The sequence below is a fragment of the Chiloscyllium plagiosum genome, unplaced genomic scaffold (assembly GCF_037043375.1).
Source record: "Chiloscyllium plagiosum isolate Xiang-an unplaced genomic scaffold, Cpla_swu_hap1 HiC_scaffold_38, whole genome shotgun sequence".
Classification (NCBI taxonomy): Eukaryota; Metazoa; Chordata; class Chondrichthyes; order Orectolobiformes; family Hemiscylliidae; genus Chiloscyllium; species Chiloscyllium plagiosum.
The window spans coordinates 58107244-58126591 of NW_028270176.1; the positions used below are offsets into that span (position 1 = coordinate 58107244).

General features: G+C 45.5%; 1 protein-coding gene across 10 annotated transcripts in view; it reads left to right on the forward strand.

The window, feature by feature from the left end:
• LOC148139529 (uncharacterized) overlaps positions 1-19348 on the forward strand; it is a 224345-nt gene that overhangs the window by 33064 nt on the left and 171933 nt on the right. For 7 of the 10 annotated variants that reach the window (XR_015753635.1, XR_015753639.1, XR_015753637.1 and 4 more), the window contains one exon: positions 5379-5547. The exons of 2 other annotated variants lie outside the window; for them this stretch is intronic. Coding sequence is in view for 1 of the 8 variants with exons in the window: in XM_087980962.1 (XP_087837088.1) it covers positions 5379-5390 (12 nt within the window). In the remaining 7 variants the exon portion in view is untranslated. Of the gene's footprint in view, positions 1-5378; positions 5548-12252; positions 12990-19348 lie in introns of those variants that run through there. One more of the 10 variants, XR_015753638.1, reaches the window with a different exon arrangement.

A 19348-nucleotide genomic window follows, 5' to 3' on the forward strand; every position in this document is an offset into this window, starting at 1 on the left:
TCATGATTTTATATACCTCTATAAGCTCACCTCTCAGCTTCCGACGCTCCAGGGAAAATAGCCCCAGTCTATTCAAAATCTATTCAACCCCCAGCTGAGCTCAAATCCTCCAATCCTGGTAACTTTCTTGTAAATCTTTTCTGAACCCTTTCAAGTTTCACAACATCCTTCCAATAGGAAGGAGACCAGATTTGTACGCAATATTCCAATAGTGACCTCACCAATGCCCTGTACAGCCACAACATAACCTCCCAACTCCTGTACTTAATGTTCTAACCATATGCCGCCTTCACTATCCTATCTACCTGCGGCTCCACTTTCAAGGAGCTATGAACCTGCACTCCAAGGTCTCTTTGTTCAGGAACACTCCTCAGGACCTTACCATTAAGTGCATAAGTCCTGCTAAGATTTGATTTCCCCAAATGCCACTCCTCAGCCCATTCACTCATCTGATCAAGATCCCGTTGTACTCTGAGGTAATTGTTTTCACTGTCCACTACATCTCCAACTTTGGTGTCATCTCACTAACTATGCCTGCTATGTTCACATCCAAGTCATTCATATAAATGACGAAAAGTAGTGGATCCAGCACCGACCCTTGTGGCACTACACTGGTCACAGGCCTCCAGTCTGAAAATCAACCCTCCACCACCACCCTCTGTCTTCTGCCTTTGAGCGAGTTCTGGATCCCAATTGGCTAGTTCTCCCTGTATTCCATGAGCTCTAACCTTGCTGAGCAGTCAGTGTCTTGGTGGAGGATGCTTTTAGGACTGGAAGCCTGTGGTGAGCAAAATGCTGTCAGGCTGGGTGCTGGGTCCACTGCTTTTTGTCATTTATATCAATGATTTCCATGTGAATATAGGAGCTATGTTTAGTAGGTTTACAGAAGACACCAACATTGGAGGTGCAGTGGACAGTAAAGTTACCTCCGAGTACAATGAGACTCCGATCAAATGGGCTGAGGAGTGGCAGATGAAGTTTAATTTTGATAAATGTGAGGTTCTGCATTTTGGAAAAGCAAATCAGGGCCGGACTTCTACACTTAATGGGAAGGTCCTGGGCAGTGTTGCTGAACTAAGAGATCTTGGAGTGCAGGTTCATAGTTCCTTGAAAGTGGAATCATAGATAGGCAGTGTAGTGAAGAAGGTGTTTAGTATTCTTGCCTTTATCGGTCAGTGTATTGAGTACAGGAGTTGTGACGTCATTTTGCGGCTGTACAGGACATTGATTCAGTCACTTCTGGAATTCTGCTTTAAGTCCTGGTCTCCCCACTATCGGAATGATATTGTGAAACTTGAAAGGATTCAGAAAAGATGTGCAAAGATGTTTCCAGGGTTGAGCGATTGAGCTATAGGGAGAGGCTGAATAGGCTGAGGCTGTTTTCACTGGAGAATCGGATGCTGAGGGGTGACCATAGAGGTTGATAAAATCGTGAGGGGCATGGATAAGGTAAACAGCTAGGGTCTTATTCCTGTTTAGGTGAGTCCAAAACTAGAAAGCACAGACGTGAGGGAAAAGAATGAAAAGGAATATTAGGGGCAAAGTTTCAAGCTGAACGTGATACGTATATGGAATAAGCTGCCAGAGAAAGTGTGGAGGCTGGTATAGTTACAACATTTAAAAGGCATCTCATTGGATATGTGATTGGGAAAGGTTTAGAAGGTTATGGGCCAAGTGCTGGCATATGGGACGAGATTAATTTAGGATATCTGGTCGGCCTTGGACAATTTGGACTGAAGGGTTTGTTTCTGTGTTGTACATCTCTACGACACTAATAAATTAAAATTAAGATAGGTTTCTCTTTTATGGAGAGTTAGCAGAAGGTCAGACAATTCTCCTTGGAGCTGGGAAGGTTAAGCAGTGATTTTGACCAGTAGTTGATTTGTTTCCAGGATATTTCATTTATAGAGAGACAGAGTGAGAAATTTTTAACGTCACAATTTTTAGTAACTACTTTCAGATAACTGGCAAATAATGCAGGTTAAAAATGTGAAGATTATTTTACTCACTAAGTTCTGAGCATCTGGAACAGTTTGAAAGACAGCTGAATGCAGATTCAGTAGCTATTGTCAAAACAAATTTGAAATTTAACTTTTTAAGGAAGGATTTGGAAGGCTATGTCCAAATGGGAGATGAGTTGGAACTGACTGGTACCATCTCCAGAGGGAGAGAGTACAGCCCCAATGGGCTGAATAGCTCCCAGCCCCTGTGCTCTGTGATACTGCCTCATTCACTGTGAATGATGAAGCTCATCACAGGGCAGAGCCGTAGAGGTGTACAGCATGAAAATACACCCTTTGGTTAAACTGGTCCATGCTGACCAGATATCCCAACCTAATCTAAGTCCCATTTGCCAACACTTGGCACATACACCCTTCCTATTCATATACCCATCCAGATACCAAATGGTATAATTGTACCAACATCCTCCACTTCCCGACAGAAGATTCCATACACGCACCAACCTCGGTGGGAAAAAAAATTGCCCCTCTGATCCATTTTAAATTCTTCCCCTCTCATGTTAAACCTATGCTCTCTCATTCTGGACTCCCCCACCCCAGGGAAACGACCTTGTCTATTTATCCTACCCATGCCCCTCCTGATTTTATAAACCTCTATGAGGTCACCCCTCAGCTTCTGATGCACCTGGGAGGATCCCACCACTCAGGTCACAATGGGGCCTGGCTGATTGACACAGCTTCAGACCAATAGGAGAGTTGGCATGATCCTCCAGCCAATGGGAATAAATGAGGGGTGGGTCCAGCAGGCCAACACATGACCATCAGCTTTCCAGGCGCAGTGTCACTGTGAGGGGGGACTCAGTGAGTGTGAAGGGAGTGGGAGAGACAGCAGAGACTGGGAGAGAGATGGAGTTAGTGTGGACTGGGAGGGTTGATAAACACTGTTTCAGTCTGCTAGACCTGAATTAGATACTCCGGGTAAATTGAAAGAACTGTGGATGCTGTAAATCACACATAACAACTGAAAGTACTGGAAAAGCTCAGCAGATCTGGCAGCATCTGTGAAGTGAAATCGATTCGCATTTTGGATTCGGTGACCCATCCTCAGGAACTGATGCTACTGAGAAAAAATGTTGGTTTTTATGCAGAAGGTAGGGGTTAAGGAGTAAATGATAGGGGGGGAATAGAGTCCAAAGAGAGAGATAAGAGCAATTGGACAAAAAGAGTGGATAACAATCTGAGGGGGAGGGTGAATAGCTGTTTATGGAGACTGTTAGTGGCTATCCATAGGTAGTGTGTAATGCCAGGCTATGTAATAACACGGCCTGGTGTGTGGGGTAAGGGGCAAAGACACTAGGACGTGGGAGAGTTCAGGACCTAAAATTATTGAATTTGATGTTGAAGCCAGAGGATTGTAGGGTCCCCGACTGGGAGATGAGGTGTTGTTCTTCCAGCTTGTGGCGCTGGAAAAGCACAGCAGGTCAGGCTGGAAAAGCGCAGCAGGAGAATTGACATATTGGGCATGTAAGCACTTCATCAGAAATGTGGGAGTTGGGGGAAGAGGGCTGAGAGATAAATAGGGAGGGTTGTTTGGGATTGGGACAAGGGAGTTAGGAAGAGACTAGGTAGATGTAGATGGGGTAGTGGTGAGAGGGTGGAATGGATAATTGGGAAGGAAGATGGACAGGTGGGACAGTTCAGGAGGCCAGTGCCGAGTTGGAGGATTGAATCTGTGATAAGGTGGGGGAGAGGAGATGAGGAAACCTTGATGCCGTGTGGTTGAAAGGTTCCAAGGTCGAGGATGAGGTGTTCTTCCTCCAGGCATCGGGTAGCTTGGATTTGGGGGTGGAGGACACCCAGGACTTGCATGTCCTTGGCAGCGTGGCGGCGGAGGGGATGTAGCTGAAGTGGTCGGCCACAGGGCGGTGGGGTTGGTTGGTGCATGTGCCCCAGAAATATTGCCTGAAATATTCCACAAGTTGGCGTCCTGACTCCCCAGTGTAGAGGAGTCCACATTGAGAGCAAAGGACACAACAGTTGAGGTGTTTGGGTGGGCAGGGAATTCTCTGCTGGATATGGGAGGATCCTTTGGTGCCTTGGATGGAGGTGAGGGGGAGAGGTGTGGGCACAGGTTTTACACCACTTGCAGTGGCAAGCGAAGGTGCTGGGAGTGGAGGATGGGTTGGTGGGGAGCTTGGACCTAATGAGGAAGTCACAGAGGGAATGGTCTCTGTGGAATGCTGAAAGGTGAGCGGAGGGGAATATATCTCTGGTGGGGTCTGATTGTAGGTGGTGGAAATGGCAGAGGATGATGTGTTGTATCTGGGTGGAAGGTGAGGAGTGGGGGGATCCCATCCTTGTTGGGGTTGGAAGGGTGGGGTTCAAGGGCAGTGGTGTGGGAAGGGGAGGAGATACACTGGAGGGCATTGTTGACCACATGGGAGGGAAAATTGCAGTCCTTGAAATAGGAGACCATTTGGTATGTTCTGGAATGTTCTGCCAGCTTGTATCAAGCTTCACTGGAACATTGCAGTAAGCATGAGACAGAGATGTTGGACAGGGAACAGTCTTGTGTGTTAAAGTGACAGGCAACTTGAAGCTCCGGGACCTTTTTGCAGCCACAATGTAACTCATCAGTCACCATTTCCACCACAGCCACTCAGATGCTACCAGGTTCCTGTCTCCTCCACTAACAGCTTTCCACCCTCCCACCAGATCGTTATTCACTCCTTTGTCTTTACAAATGTTCCTGTCTCTCTCAGCACTCTGTCCCTACCTATTATTTACTCTTTAACCCCTATCTCCTGCAGTCCAAAGATGTGCCGGTTCAGTGAATTGGCCCAGCTAAATTTCCCGTAGTGTTCAGGGATGTGCATTAGTCTGGGGAAATGGAGAGTAAAAGGGAGGAGAATGGGTCTGGGTGAGATGAACTTCGGAGGGTGGGTGTGTAATTGTTGGGCCGAAGAGCCCGTTTCCATGCTATAGGGATTCTACTTTTCCCAGCTGTCTTTGGTTCTGCTGAAGGGTCACAGAACCCGTGATGACCCTTGGTGTTTGCAGGAGGCGGAAAGGGGAGAGTGGCAGCAGAAACCAGATGAGATGTATCAGTGTAGACTGGGAGGGTTTAGTTACACTCTGTGTAGGTCGTTAATCTGAATTAGAAAATCTTGGTCCCACATTTGCAGCAAAGGGGAAAACAGCTGTGGGCCTCAGGCAGTGAGAGGTCCTGTGTTATGGCCGCCATCTTTATTTGGGGCAAGGTACAGCAAGCCGCATGCAGATGTCCTTTTTTTGGGGGGGGGGCGGGGTGATTTCAAGAGGAGTGTTTACACATCAAACACATACCAAGAGAAGTGTTCGCCTTCACTATTCACCTTGCACTGATTGTGAGCTTTGTTTTGCGAATTCATTTTCTAGGATATTAATTGAGAATAATTGAGACTGGGATCTCAAAAACAAGTTTCTACAGTCAGCGGAGTCATCAGGATCTGAATATCATTGGCATTTAACTGTGGAACGAGAAAGGTTTGTTCAGTCTGGGAAAATATCACCAATAGTTTTGTCAAGCAAAAAGCAGAAAGATGTTCAAGTTCATGGTCAAATCACCCTTTGGGTGTGTGTTCAATTCTTGGCCCTGCAGCTGTGGAAGGAGGTATTGGCCTGAGAGAGAGCATAGATTTATCCAAATGCCAGATTTAGTCCCAGTCACCCACTTCATGATGTTAACCTGTAAACTCCCGACTTCCAATTCCCTGCAAGCTTCTCATTGAATTTCCTTGTGGACTCAAATTCCAGCACCATTTCAGGTGGAACATTCCAGATTCTGACAACTGTCTGTTCATCCAGAAACTGCTGAAGTCCATGTTGACTCTGGGGTTACAAAGGGCTGAATTGAAAGATGAGATACTGTTCCTGAGCTCCCATTGAGATGCACTGGAACAGTACAGGAGGCTGAGGGCAGTGTAGGTGTGAGCAGACATTGAAAATGACAAGGCTGTACTGAGAGTGCTGCTTGGCTCAATGAGTGTGTTTTGGAGTTAGGTGTAAACAGAGTGAGGTGAGACTGGGAGAAGGTGAAGCTGAAACTCAAGTTTAGTTCAGGCCATTCAGTAATTCACGTGGTCCCAATGGGAACAGCCAATTTCTCAGTGATACCTGCGGAGTATTTAAGTTTTTAAAGTATGACATATCTGCTGAAGTGAAGATTTTTTTTATTATAATGTACATGTTTGAAGTGAAGGAAGGTTGCTCACTCATTTAAATTTTCTTAATGGGAGTAACGAGATGAATGTAGAGAGAGAGACCGTGGTGTGGTCCTCTTGTACAATGTGGGAAATAAGGGACGCTTCCTGTGTGCCTGACGGCTATGTGTACTGCAAGTGTACTGCAAGTCCATCTGCAGTTACTGGGAAACTGCTTTTCAGACCTGGAGCTGTGAGTGGACTCACTGTGGAGCATCTGAGAATGTTATGGACAACATGTTTAGTGAGTTAGTCACACTGCAGGTGAGGGCTACACAGGCAGAAAGGGAATGGGTGACCATCAGATCAAGGAAAAGGCTCAGGAAGGGGGTGCAGGGGTCCCCAGTGGTCATCCCCTTCTCATACAGATACTGTATCCCGCTTGGGATTCTGTAAGGGCGGGAATGGGTGGGGGAAATCAGCACCAGTCAGGGTCATACCACCACAGAGAGCTCCGCTGCAAAGAGCGGGAGGAAAGAGAGGAAACACGGCTATAGTGACGGGATTCAATGCTCAGGGTTAGGGCGGGCACTGCTGTGACCACAGACATGAATCCAGGATGGTATGTTACCTCCATAAAGCTGGGATCCGCAATATCATGGAGCGGCTGCAGGACTTTCTGGAGCTGGAAGTTAAACAGCCCATGGTGGTGGAACACACAGATACCAACAACATCGCTAAACAGAGGGATGAGGGCCTGAAAGCTAGATATAGGGAGAGCAGAGATGCATTAAAATGTAGCTCCTGAAATGTAATAATGTCAGACTTACTCCCAGTGCCATGTGCTAGTGAGAGCAGGAATAAGAGGGTAGATCAGCTGGATGTGTGGCTGGGGAAATGGTGTACCAGAGAAAGGTTTAGATTCTTCAGGCACTGGGACTGTTTCTGGGTGGGACCTATACCAGCCTGACCGGTTACCCCTGGGCAGAGCTGAGACAAATCTGATGGGGGCTTTTGCAGTTCCATTGGTGAGGTTTTAACTAGTCTGGCAGGGGGTTGGGAACTAAAGTGTCGGCTTAGATGGGTACGATTCAGGTCAGGGAATGGGAGGTAGAATATTAGTGATGTAGTCAGCAGCTCAGAAAGCCAAAGAAAAGGAGGATTAAACGAGGATTGAGTCCCTCTTCAGCCATCAGTCCTGACAGCTCAGAAATGTGAGTCAACAAAATATGGAGCTGTATACATGTCTATGACTCTATGTGCTTCAGCAAAATGGTGGAAATCTGCAATAAGCACATAAATTGCTGGACATCCTCAGCAAGTCTGTCAGCATCTGAAATGGTGACAGATGCAGGAAACATTGCAGCCTTGCAGAAGTGTTAATATGATCACACCAAGATGTTACACAGAGTGCCAGAACGTGGGACTAGAATAAATAGACGCTTGATGACCAGCATGGATACAATGGGGATGGAAAGTTGATGTTTCGGGTTAGGACTATTCATTCGGACTGACAAACTGTCCTGACCCAAAACATCAACTTTCCTGCCCCTCTGATGCTGCTTGACCTGTTGCATTTCCCCAGATCAACATTGTATAAACTCTGACTTCCAGCATCTGCAGCCCTTAACTATCTACACATCCCAGGACTCAGGCTGGTGACCCTCCTTTACTCTCTCTCAATAACCAGGCTAGCTCCCCTTGGGAAAGGGGAACAAAGCTACACACAGTACTCCAGGTGTGGTCTCACCAAGGCCCTTCCAGAAAGGGATCCCTGCTCCGGTACTCGAATCCTCTCACTAGGAAGGTCACACATCATTGACATTCTCCACTGCTTCCCACTCCTGCCTGCTTCTGAAAAGAGGGAATCTCGGAGAAACACGGAATAAAATGGGGGTCAGAGTCTCTGGTATAAAACTGTTGATCACAATGCCCCCATCTTCTCCATATTGGTCATCAAGCGCACGTGCCTGGTGTAATCATCTGAACACTTCTGCAAGACTGCAATGTTTCCTGCATCTGTCACCATTTCAGATGCTGCCAGACCTGCTGAGGAGCTCCAGCACTTTTTGTTTTCTCTGTTGTAGAGTACTGAAAGGGGGAATTTGTAGTTGAGAAATTCACATTGAATTTCATGTTCAGTTTTGATAGTTACTGGATCCGTGCCAATCTGGATATCATTGGCCTTTTCATCTGGAACGAAAGGTGTGCATTCTGCCTGTGGACGAATAGCACAAATGTCAGCGTGACTGGAAAAAGTACTGAAACAGCGAAGTCCGTGTTAGCGGGGACTGTGGAGAGAAATTTCATTTGGTTTTTGAAAGTCTAAAAAATCATGGCACATTTCCCAGGAACAGTTAAGCCCCAGATTGGTTTTGTATAAGGACAATTAACCATGAAACCAGAAAGACAAAAGGATTCCTGCATCATGGAAAAAGTTGTGAAAATGGAATTGTTGTAACAGAGTGAATTATCGATCATGGATTGTAATCCATTGGCGTTGTCACGTCGGTTCCAGTGCCGTGGGGAAACACGGGAAATGTGATGAGTGCAGTGTAGGTTTCAGTTATTAAACTGGAAAGGTGCTGAAGAAATTAACAAGGATGATGCCAGGTCTCAGGGGTCTGACTTACAGGGAGAGGTTAGACAAGCGAGGACGTTTTTGTTTATAGCAGAGGAAACCGAGGGGGAATATATTAAAGAAGTGTATAAGATATTGAGAGGCCTGGGTAAGGTGAATGCACTTAGTCTTTTTCCCTGGGAAAAAGACTATCAGTTTATGATTAGAGGAGAAAGAATAAAAGGGAACCCGAGGGGCAATTGTTCTACACAAAGGTGGTATGTATATGGAATGAACTGCCAGTGGAAGTAGTTGAGGCGGGTCTGTTAACAACATGTAAAGGGCATTTGGACAAATACATGGATAGGAAAGTTTCAGAAGCAAGGTAAAAACAATGACTGCAGATGCTGAAAACCAGATTCTGGATTAGTGGTGCTGCAAGAGCACAGCAACTCAGGCAGCATCCGAGGAGCTTCGAAATCGACGTTTCGGGCAAAAGCCCTTCATCAGGAGCAGATGAGCCAAGTGCATGGAAATAGGGTTACCGTGGATGGACATTCTGATCGGCATGGGCCAGTTTGGGCCAAAGTGCCTGTCTCTACTGTAGGATTCTATGACTAAGTGCATTTGCTATTTCTCCCCCTAACTCTGTTGGTATCTTGGGATGTATTCCATCAGGGCAATGAGACTTGTCTACCTTTAGCTCCATTAGCTTGCCCAGCTCTAACTCTTTCATGATAATGGTCTTTCTAGGTCCTCACCTTCCTCAGTCTCCTTATCAATTACTGGCATGGTTTTCGTAACCTCCACTGTGAAGACTGACTGTTGTGTCCTCATATTCCTGAACCCTGCTGGATAGGAATAACTAGGCACAGAACTCTGAGAGGTCTTCTTTGAGTCTTTATTGATGAGACATGGCAGTTACCTGGATAGTGTACATGCAGAACACCTCCAGGCAGCATCAGGTAACTCCCCGCCTGTCCAATGTGCTGCTCCGATTCTTATACCTTTTGTGGTTTGTGACTTTGAATAGAGACTCTCTCTCAGGATTATCTCCATGGCAACAGCAGTTTAAAAAGTCTAGTTTAGTTCAGCACTTTGTGGTTAAACCACATACCCCTCCCCCACGGCACTGTGGCTCAGTCAGGTATCTGACAGGCACTTGAGTTTCAGTGGGGCTGTCTATCAGGATTCTGATGTGGAGGAGCCGGGGTTGGGGTGGGATGGACAAAGTTAAAAACCACACAACACCAGGTTATAGTCCAGCAGGTTTATTTAGAAGTACAAGCTTTTGGAGTGTGCTGTGATTTTTAACTTGATCAGGATTATCTCTATGGTAACAGTTAAGTGCTTCAACAATTAGAGAGGCCTTATGTTCCCCATACAATAGGTTCCCCTCCAGCAGTGTAAACTGCTATTCTGGCCCTGGAGATAGCTACTCATTACATTTTATCCCGAATCCCATCTAGCTTTCTGTTGATTTTTGAAGTTTTTCTAATCTCCTGGTTTCTCCTTGGTCTTTACCAATTTGTGTGCCTTCTATTTTAATTTGATAGACTCCCTTATTTCCTTAGTCACCCATGGCAGATTACTCCTTTTCCTACAGTCCTTCCTTTTCACTGATATATGTTTTTACTGAACACTTTGAAAAATTGCTTTGATATTCCTCCACTGTCTGTCAACAGTCCCACCGTAAAGTCTTTGCTTCCAGTCTACATTAGCCAAATCCTGCCTCATCCTATTGTAGTCTCCTTTATTTAAGCACAGGATCTTGGGATTGGATTTAATCTTCCCGTTTTCCATCTGTGTTCTAAATTCAACCAGACTTCTCAGGTCTTTTATCAGATTCCGTGGGGAGGCGGTGTTTTGGGTTTCATTGTCAAAGACCTTGGCTTGTAGTAAAGTATAGGATAGATATTCCCAACAGAGTATTCTGGATGCTGTGAATGTCCTACAGTCGAACGCCATACATCACTGTGTCCCCTCAGTGTAAAATTGCAAAATCATTATCTCCTACTCGCTTCCTCACTATCTAAGTTTGGAACGCTAATCCACCTGAGTATCCTGCATTTTCTGAAGGTGGTGATTTTTGGGTTCAGCTTTCCAGTTATTACCGTAAGAAGATAAGCACTGGGCACAGGAGAAGCAATGCAGCCCTTCGAACCATCTCCACCATTTAATACGGTGATGATTGAGCTCACCTTGCTCTCAGCTGGATTTTCCCGCGTGCGCGCTCTCACCCTTCAACTCATTGCAAATAAAACATCTGTATCTTTTCATTAAGTTTGCTCATTGCCCTGGCATCCACTACATTTTGAATAGGGAAGTCCACAGATTCAGAACACATTGAGACAGGTACATTCTTCTTCATGAGAATAGAATAGAGTCCCTATAGTGCAGAAACAGGGTGTTCTTCCATCGAGTCCACACCAACCCTATAGTGAGCATCCCATTTAGACCCATCCATTCCCTGTAACCCTGCATTTCCTGTTGTTAATTGTCTAACTGGCACATGCGTGGACCCTGTGGGCAATTTGGCATGGCCAATCCATCAAACCTGCACATCTTTGGACTGTGGAAAGAAACCGGAGTACCCAGAGGAAACCCACGCAGACAGAGGGAGAATGTGTAAACTCCACACAGTCGCCGAAGGCTGGAATCAAACCCGGGTCTCTGACGCTGTTAGGCAGCAGTGCTAGCCACTGAGCCACCTCTCTTAAAATTTGCTGCCCCTTATTAACCTCCCCACCCCGCAATTGACTGAATATATATTCCTTCCGTCAGAACTCGGGTTGTCTAAGCAGATGTCTCAGTAAAACCCAGTGACAGCCCACATGTCCTGTGTGTCTGAATGGGGATCCAACACCCTCCAGCCCACAATTTTCATTCACTTTCCAGAGGCTTCATGGGGACAACAACTCCCACAATCCCTGAGGCAGGGACCACACATGTGTGGGGAAACCCGGCACTGTACATGTATGGAATGTGGGCGAGTTTTGGAGCATGTGTTTTGGGTAACTAGCGGAAAGCATTTCACCCTGATTGGCTGGAGAAGGGACGCATCTACTTATAGTATTGATCGGTTGGGAGGGGTCAATGTGCCATCACACCCACGTGGAACCAACTTCCATCCCCAACTCATTGTAATGCTGGGAATTGACCAGTGGGAAACAAAGAAGAATCTGACACCTTCTCCCAGACTGAAGGTTCCTCTTCTGTCCAGGATCTGCCACCTCCCTGTCTGTTTCCTTTTGTTTCATTCTGCTGTTACATTACTGACTTGCAGCAACTGAAGGGAACGGAAGTGAACCCAGAAAGGGTGCAGAGTCTAACCAGAGGCGGGAAGTGGTGGCATGGATCTGTTTATCAGCAAATCCGTGAGAATGGGGAGGGTGTACATTAGGGGTAGCAGAGTCAGAATGGAGGGAGAGAGTAAGTAGGCTGGAGGGTTACATCTTTGGGGGAAGAAAGGGGAAAAATATTCCAGAGAAACTAGAATTGTCTGTTCTGAATTTCTAACCTGTACATATTCCTTTATACGGGGTGCTAGATGGTGAAGATTTGCAGACTGAAATCTCAACATCATGTGCAGATCATGATTAAGTTAACCAGCATTTGAAGAAGCAAAGATGGAGAATCACTCGGCCAAAATCCTGCAACACTCTCCCTCCCAGTATTGTCGGTCTCTCTGCGCCAAATGGACTGTGAATGGTTCAAGACAGCAGCTCACTACCATCTTCTCAAGGGTAACTAGAGATGGAGTATAAATGCTGGCTAAGCCAGTGATGCCCATATCCTGGAAATGGTTTCTATCTCTAGTTGCTAAAACCCAGTTGATGTTACTGCAGGATGATGAGGGACGCTGAGTGCATCCTCCAGGAGGCAGCACTATCACATTACCCCTGCCTGCACCCACACAGTAACACCGCAACGTCACTGAAACAAAAGGTGGTGAAACCAAAGGAGGACTTCGATGAATTTACCTCGAAGAACTATATCTAAGGGGATTGGGACACAGCAGGAACAGGAGACTGAGCTGGATGGTCAGCTGGTTCCCATTGGTTGGTGGAGCAGGATTGAAAGGCTGAATGGCCTCCTCCTGCTGCTATCTCCAGGTATGTATATAGTCATGGAGCCTGGGTAGGAAGGAGGGGGCAGGGCAGGGATTCTCCAGGAGATTGCACCTCCACATCAGTTTTCAGTGAGGGATGGTTTGATGGATTTTATTTAATATTTGTCTTTTAAATTAAAAAAAAATAAATTTGCAAACCTTGTGTTAAAGTTTATGCCAGAATAAAAGTAAAAGAATCAAAACGATAGAATATAACAGTTTTTAAAATTTCAAACGCCCTGTAAAACAAAATCCTGTCTATTCCCGGACACCATCACTTCCCAGTTACTCAAATTCCAGGGAAATATTCCCTCCCTGACTGAACCATTGGTTAGATTTAACTGCTTTTCAGTTCTCGTTCTGTGAGCTGTGAAGCGTTCTTCCCCCCCCCCCCCCCCCCCATTTCTCTGACCCAGAAATGTGATCTCACACAGAGCTGTGCAACCTTCCCATCATCAACATCATCATTACTCCATTTTGCTTTTGGTTACCAGCAGTAAGCCACCCATGTAACCAATTGAATATTTCCAAACAAGACCCCTTACAGGCAAAGAAAACCAATACAAGTGACAAAGTGAGAAGGGACTAAATCAAGGTAGAGCTGTAGGGAGGTGGCAGCGACAGAGATAAAGCAAATATCCCCGGCAGTGCCCACCTCTATCTAAAGGCATTGAGAGCATTGATACACACCACATGCTTCTTCTCCAGGGACACCCTACTGTGTAGCATTTATCCTCAATCATAGAATAAAATCCCTACAGTGTGGAAGGAGAGCATTGGCCCATCAAATCCCACCGACCATCTGAAGAACATCCCACCCACTGCACTCCATCCCTGTAACACTGCATTTCGCATGGCTGATCCACCTAGTCTGCTCATTCCTGGACACCATGGGCAATGTAGCACGACTGATCCACCTAACCTGCACATCTATTGACTGAGTGTGGGTCCTTTGGTTTCCTCCCAATCGTGGGGAGAATGTGGAAACTCCACACAGGCTGTTGACCAAGGCTGGTCTCTGACCTTGTACTTGGTGCTTTGAAGCAGAGGTGCTTCAATCCCAATTTAAATCAAAACAGATGATCCCTGCTCATTGTCACATTGCTGTTTGTGTCGCCTTGTGCTCAGAGAGACATCCTGAGGTTCAGAAAGTGGCAATATAAATTCAGTCAACTCCAGCCCAGTTATGTGGTTAACACCAACAACAACATCAATATTCCAACAGTGTCATCATGTACAAGGTCCACTCCTGATTCTGATTAACAGTAACTGCAGAATCAGAGTCCTGCAGTGATGTGTGAACTCTACCCCACACGGAGCAGGGGGATGACCACTTCCCTGTGTGCACTCACTGGGCTCTCAGTCATATTGAAGATGCAGCAAATCCCTTGTCACACTGAGAGTTAAACAACTCCTACCCAGTGTGAATCCTCTGGTGTATCAGCAGGAGGGATGAATCACTGAAACCCTTTTCACACACTGAGCATCTGAATGGCCTTTCCCCAGAGTGGGCTCACTGGGGTCTCAGCAGATCAGAAGACTGGGTGAATCCTTTCCCACACATGGAGCAGGTGAATGGCCTCTCCCCGGTGGGAACGCACTGATGTCTCTGCAGGAGAGAGCATTGAATGAATCCTTTCTAACACATGGAGCAGGTGAAGAGTCTAAATCCTCTGTGCCCTCTCTGGTGCCTCAGCAGATTGCAAGAGTGAGTAAATCCCTTCCCATACATGGGGCAGGTGACCAGCCTCTTCCCAGTGTGACTGTGTCAGTGAGTGTCCCGCTGGGAGGGGTAAGTGAATTCCTTCCCACAATCCCCACATTTACACAACTTCACCCTGGTCCCGTCAGAATGGTGTCTTCCCAGATCACATGACCAGTTAAATCCTCAACCACATGCACAACACAAATGGTTTCTCTGGGCTGGGAATGCTGCTTTCCCCTTCCATATTACGTATAATGTTCGGGACCTCCGGAATTGGGTGCGTTAAATGTGATGTTAAAGCTGAGTTTCCCATCTGTGAACTCTGTCTGTAAAACAAAGTTATCTCCTTCATTACTACAGCTCCCAACACCAGCTCTCCCTTTAGTTCTCCTGAAATTCTAAATTTGGACTAATGCAATAATGTGGCTTTCTCTCACTTGTTTCTGAAAGTCAATTAGGATGATTTTGAATAACTGGATTTTACTAGCCAAACTCGTTCCTACTCTATCATATACGAATTTTAACCCCTGAGAAATGTGTTACCAGCTTCGATGACCATTATAATGCTCTGACCACTTCTATGGAGTAGGTATAAGTTGATTCTAACAATTATCAATAGATTGTATCTAAACAGGATGCCCACACAACAGTAGGTGCTCTGACACTCAATGCCCGTAAGTTGTTATTTTTCTTAAAGCCCCACAATCTGGCAATACAATTGAAGATAGTTTATACAGTAACCTTACAGTCTCAATTGCCAATTCCAATCCATGAAGCAGTCAGTAATATTCCCCAGTGAATTGAATTCTATCAACAGCTTTGTCCTGTCAGGAGAGATTGAGGACATGAAACTATCTGGAGGACTAAAATAAGAAACACTTGAAATGAACAAAATTCTTCAAGAGCTCAATAGGATAGATATAGGACGATGTGCGCCCTGGCTGTTATGTCTTGATAGAAATAAGCACTAAGCGGTATCTTTACGCAGCATCCCTTTAGCTGCATAAATGTTCAAGATTTATTTGCTACTCTAATTCCACTCTCTTATTGAAACCCATTTGTAACTGCTGTATTGTTGGTGGCCGTGCAAATTGGTGACATTTGATTGAATCTATCCTAAAACCTCTCTGTATCTGCGTCTTGCTTTTGTTCACTGAGACCCTCGTTCAATCTGACCTCTTTACAAACCCTGCCCTGATATTTCCCTAGAGGGCTCAGAATTAAATGTCCACAGAATTGTTACTGCACAAAAGGAGGCTGATCACCTCACCGAATGCTATTCTTCTACCCTTACCCCATAAACCTTTCCATTCGTCCTCTTCCAATAACTGTTCTGTTCAATTCTATCCTCTTCATTGTACCTGACTCCACCACACTCTTTGGCAGTGCATTCCTGACCATAAACTTTCTCTGCATGAAAACCCTTTGTATCATGTTACATGTGCTTCTTTTGTCAATCCCTTTACATCGGTGCCTCCTCATTATTGATTCTTTCATGAAAGAGAGCAGTTTCTCCTGGTCTACTCTCACTAGATCCCTTTTGGAGGTATCTTTACCGAGTGTCCCCTGGGATGGTGAATATCATCTCTCCCGGTCACAGAAGACCAGTGCGAGACCATTCAGTTGCTTTCACTGTGCGGCTGGGTTCAGGACACCATCCAGCCTCACTGTACTCTAGCGAATACACACTGGGGAGAGACCATTCACCTGCTCTGAGGACTGGAAGCAATTCACTCAGATATCCAGTTTGATGAAACACCGGCGAGTTCACAAGTAACCACAGCGATTGGATTTATTTTGTTTGTTCATGGGATCACGGCATCACTTGCCGGGGCAGCATTTGTCATCCATTCTGACTGCCCAGAAGATGGTCCAGGGTGAACCCCATTATTCAGAGTCCAGATTCACATGTCTGCTGGATCAGGTTAGAATTAACACAGTTTCCCAGACCCAATGACATGAAGAGTTGATTTCTAGCCTATTATTTATGTAATGATAATGAATAATTTTTGCAGTTGAATTAAAAGTGTAAAACCAAAATGTGTTTTATTCTGATTGAGCACGTCCTCCTGTTTTCTCAGTTGTTATTGATAGTCTCATTCCTCTCGCACCAGAACCTGTTGCAGAGTGTGTTACAGAAAAGGCAGAATGGTCAGCTGCAGCTGGTCACCTGACCGGTCACTGGACTCGAAAGGTTCACTCTGCACAGATGCTGCCAGACCTGCTGAAAATTTCTTTTTTTATTTCTGATTTCCCAGCATTTGCAGGTGGTTAGTTTTTTTCAATATTCATCTTGTCTGATGCAGAGGAGTTTATTGATGAGTTTAGCGAGTTTTGAATGACAGAGCAGGGTTGAGGGGCTGAATGGCCGCCTCCTCTTCCAGTGAAAGTTGTCCATTTGCAGCTTGTGTCAACATTTCCACTCGCTGCTCACTTTACATCCATGTCTTACACACTGTTAAAGACTGAGCAAACTTCCTGTGTTTGAGCTAAACCTGCTAATGTTCAGTGGCTCCCTCTCCTGCCACCCGGGTTTAACTCTCATCATGGAATGCTGTCTCGTATTACTGCGGGAATGCCCACAAAGGACTCAGTCTGGAGTCTGTATCCCCTGGGATCCACAAACCCAGTTTATTTCCTCCTTCCTCTTTCATTCTGGTTATTGAATTCTCAGTTTCAATCCAATCTCCTGTCATGCTCTTCAACATGCCCATGTGGGTGGGCTAGAGGAAGCTGGGATTTAATGAAGAGAAGTGGGGATTAGGCGGAAGCACGAGGAGCGGTGACAGCAAAGACCGTTCTCATTGTAACGGCAGAGTTTTTCCATGACCCAGTGAGTGGTGAGGCACCTGAGTTAGTGGGGGGAGACATTCAATCAGGGATTTGGAAAAACACTCAGACATTGACCTTGTCCATCTGATTGTTAACACAGACAGAAAGAAAGATGCACGTTTAGATTGCACCTTTGATGACCTGGGGCAATAAAACATGCTTCCATCCCAATTATTTCAACCACAAATCTCTGAAAACACAGGCACAAAGCTTCCTACTTGTACCAGGTTGTTTCTCAGCCTCCTCTTGAGAAAAGAGTTTTAAGCTGTTTAGCTTTTCCTGGTGTTTAGAACCTCTGTGTTCCTATAAGTTTTGTGACTGAACCTTTATTTTCCTGTTCCTTGTGAGTGATGTCAGCAGCAGAAACAGTTCCTGACCTGTGCGGGTTTCGATTGGACTATTTGTATTTAAAAATTCATTCTCACCCTCACGTGCAAATTGATGTAAAACAGAAGGAAAGGATTGACTGAGAACCCACAGAAACACAAAGGCAGCATGTGTACCTGAGCTGAATGAACCTGGCATGAGGAAAACGTGACGACAATCACAACTAGTTAGAATCACAGAATCCCATAGGTGCAGAAAGAGGCTGTTCGGTCCATCAAGCCTGCAATGACCTGCTCTCCCACCCTACCTCCATAACCTCTCATTTACCATGGCTAACCCAACCCGCTAAACCTGGACACTACAGGCCATGTTAGCACAGCCAATAGAGCAAACCTGCATATCTGTGGGAGGGTCACAGATTACATCCAAATGCTCGGAATTGTGGATGATGTCTCACGAATATTTGACTCTGATACAAATGGTCTGTTTTTAAAAATAAAATCTGGGGGAAACTGCAACCAGAAAGATTTCCAATTATCTCTGGATGAAGAGAATTCAAAACACGTGCCATTGACCCAGGGAACACAGTGAAGTCACAGAGGTCTGGGAACCATCAGAAATTTAACAGGTTGTGAGCAAGGTGGGGGTGAGACAAGGACAAACAGACAGTCTGTCACACAGGGGAAGGCAGGAGAGATTAAACAGCAGAAATCGTAGTCCCTCAAGGCCACAGGGAATAGGGTTCAGGCTGGGATTGAAACTAGGAAACAAGGTGTGCAGCTGTCAAAGAAACACATTGAAAAACAGATAATAATATCGAGGGCAGAGTTCACAGTCTGAAATTGCTGCTGTCAGTGGTGAGTACAGAATGCTGTAAAGCCTGGATAGTTCTATTACAACCAACACATACAGGATGGGCCAAGTGGCCGCAATCTGTGCTGTAACTTTCTGATAAATTTATTCCGACATTTGGATATCAAGTCTAATGATTCTCATAAATTCTCAAATTCGACTTGAGTTTAATATGCTGGAGAAATGTCAAATAAATCACATTGATCTCATTCTGCAGACTTTAGTCCGCAGCCCTGCATGTTCCAGCATCTGTTACATCCATAACCTTTTGTCCTAATGTGATGCTGGTTACTGCCTCTGCCACCCCATCAGTGACTCACCATCTCCGAGTGAAATGAAGTCTCCCCTCCCCTTCTTTCTGAGAATTAGTTTCAATCTAAAACCTCCAGTTTCTGACCTCTCTGTTAATGAATAGCTCCTCCCTATCCACTCGATCTGGATTCCTCAGCATTTTATCACTTCAATTAAATCTCAGCTCATCCTCCTCGGAAATCATCCCCAGCCTATCCAACTTTTTCTCAGAGCAGAAATTTCCAATTGTAGAAACATTCTGATCAATCTCCTCTGTACCTTCTCTGGTGTGATCACACCAACCCTGGAATGTGGGAATCAGAAATGTGTGCAGTACTTTAGCTGTTGTCAAACGAGTATTCCTGACATTTCCCGTGTCACCTCCGTGTTCTTGTGGTTGTCGCTGACACAAGAAGTGTCCTGGATTTCCCACATGGAACTGGATGTGCACTCCATGGGGCTGGGATTCCCTACCATGTGTTTATTTGTTAACTAATCCTAAATTAACTTCAGATTAAAACAAGATTA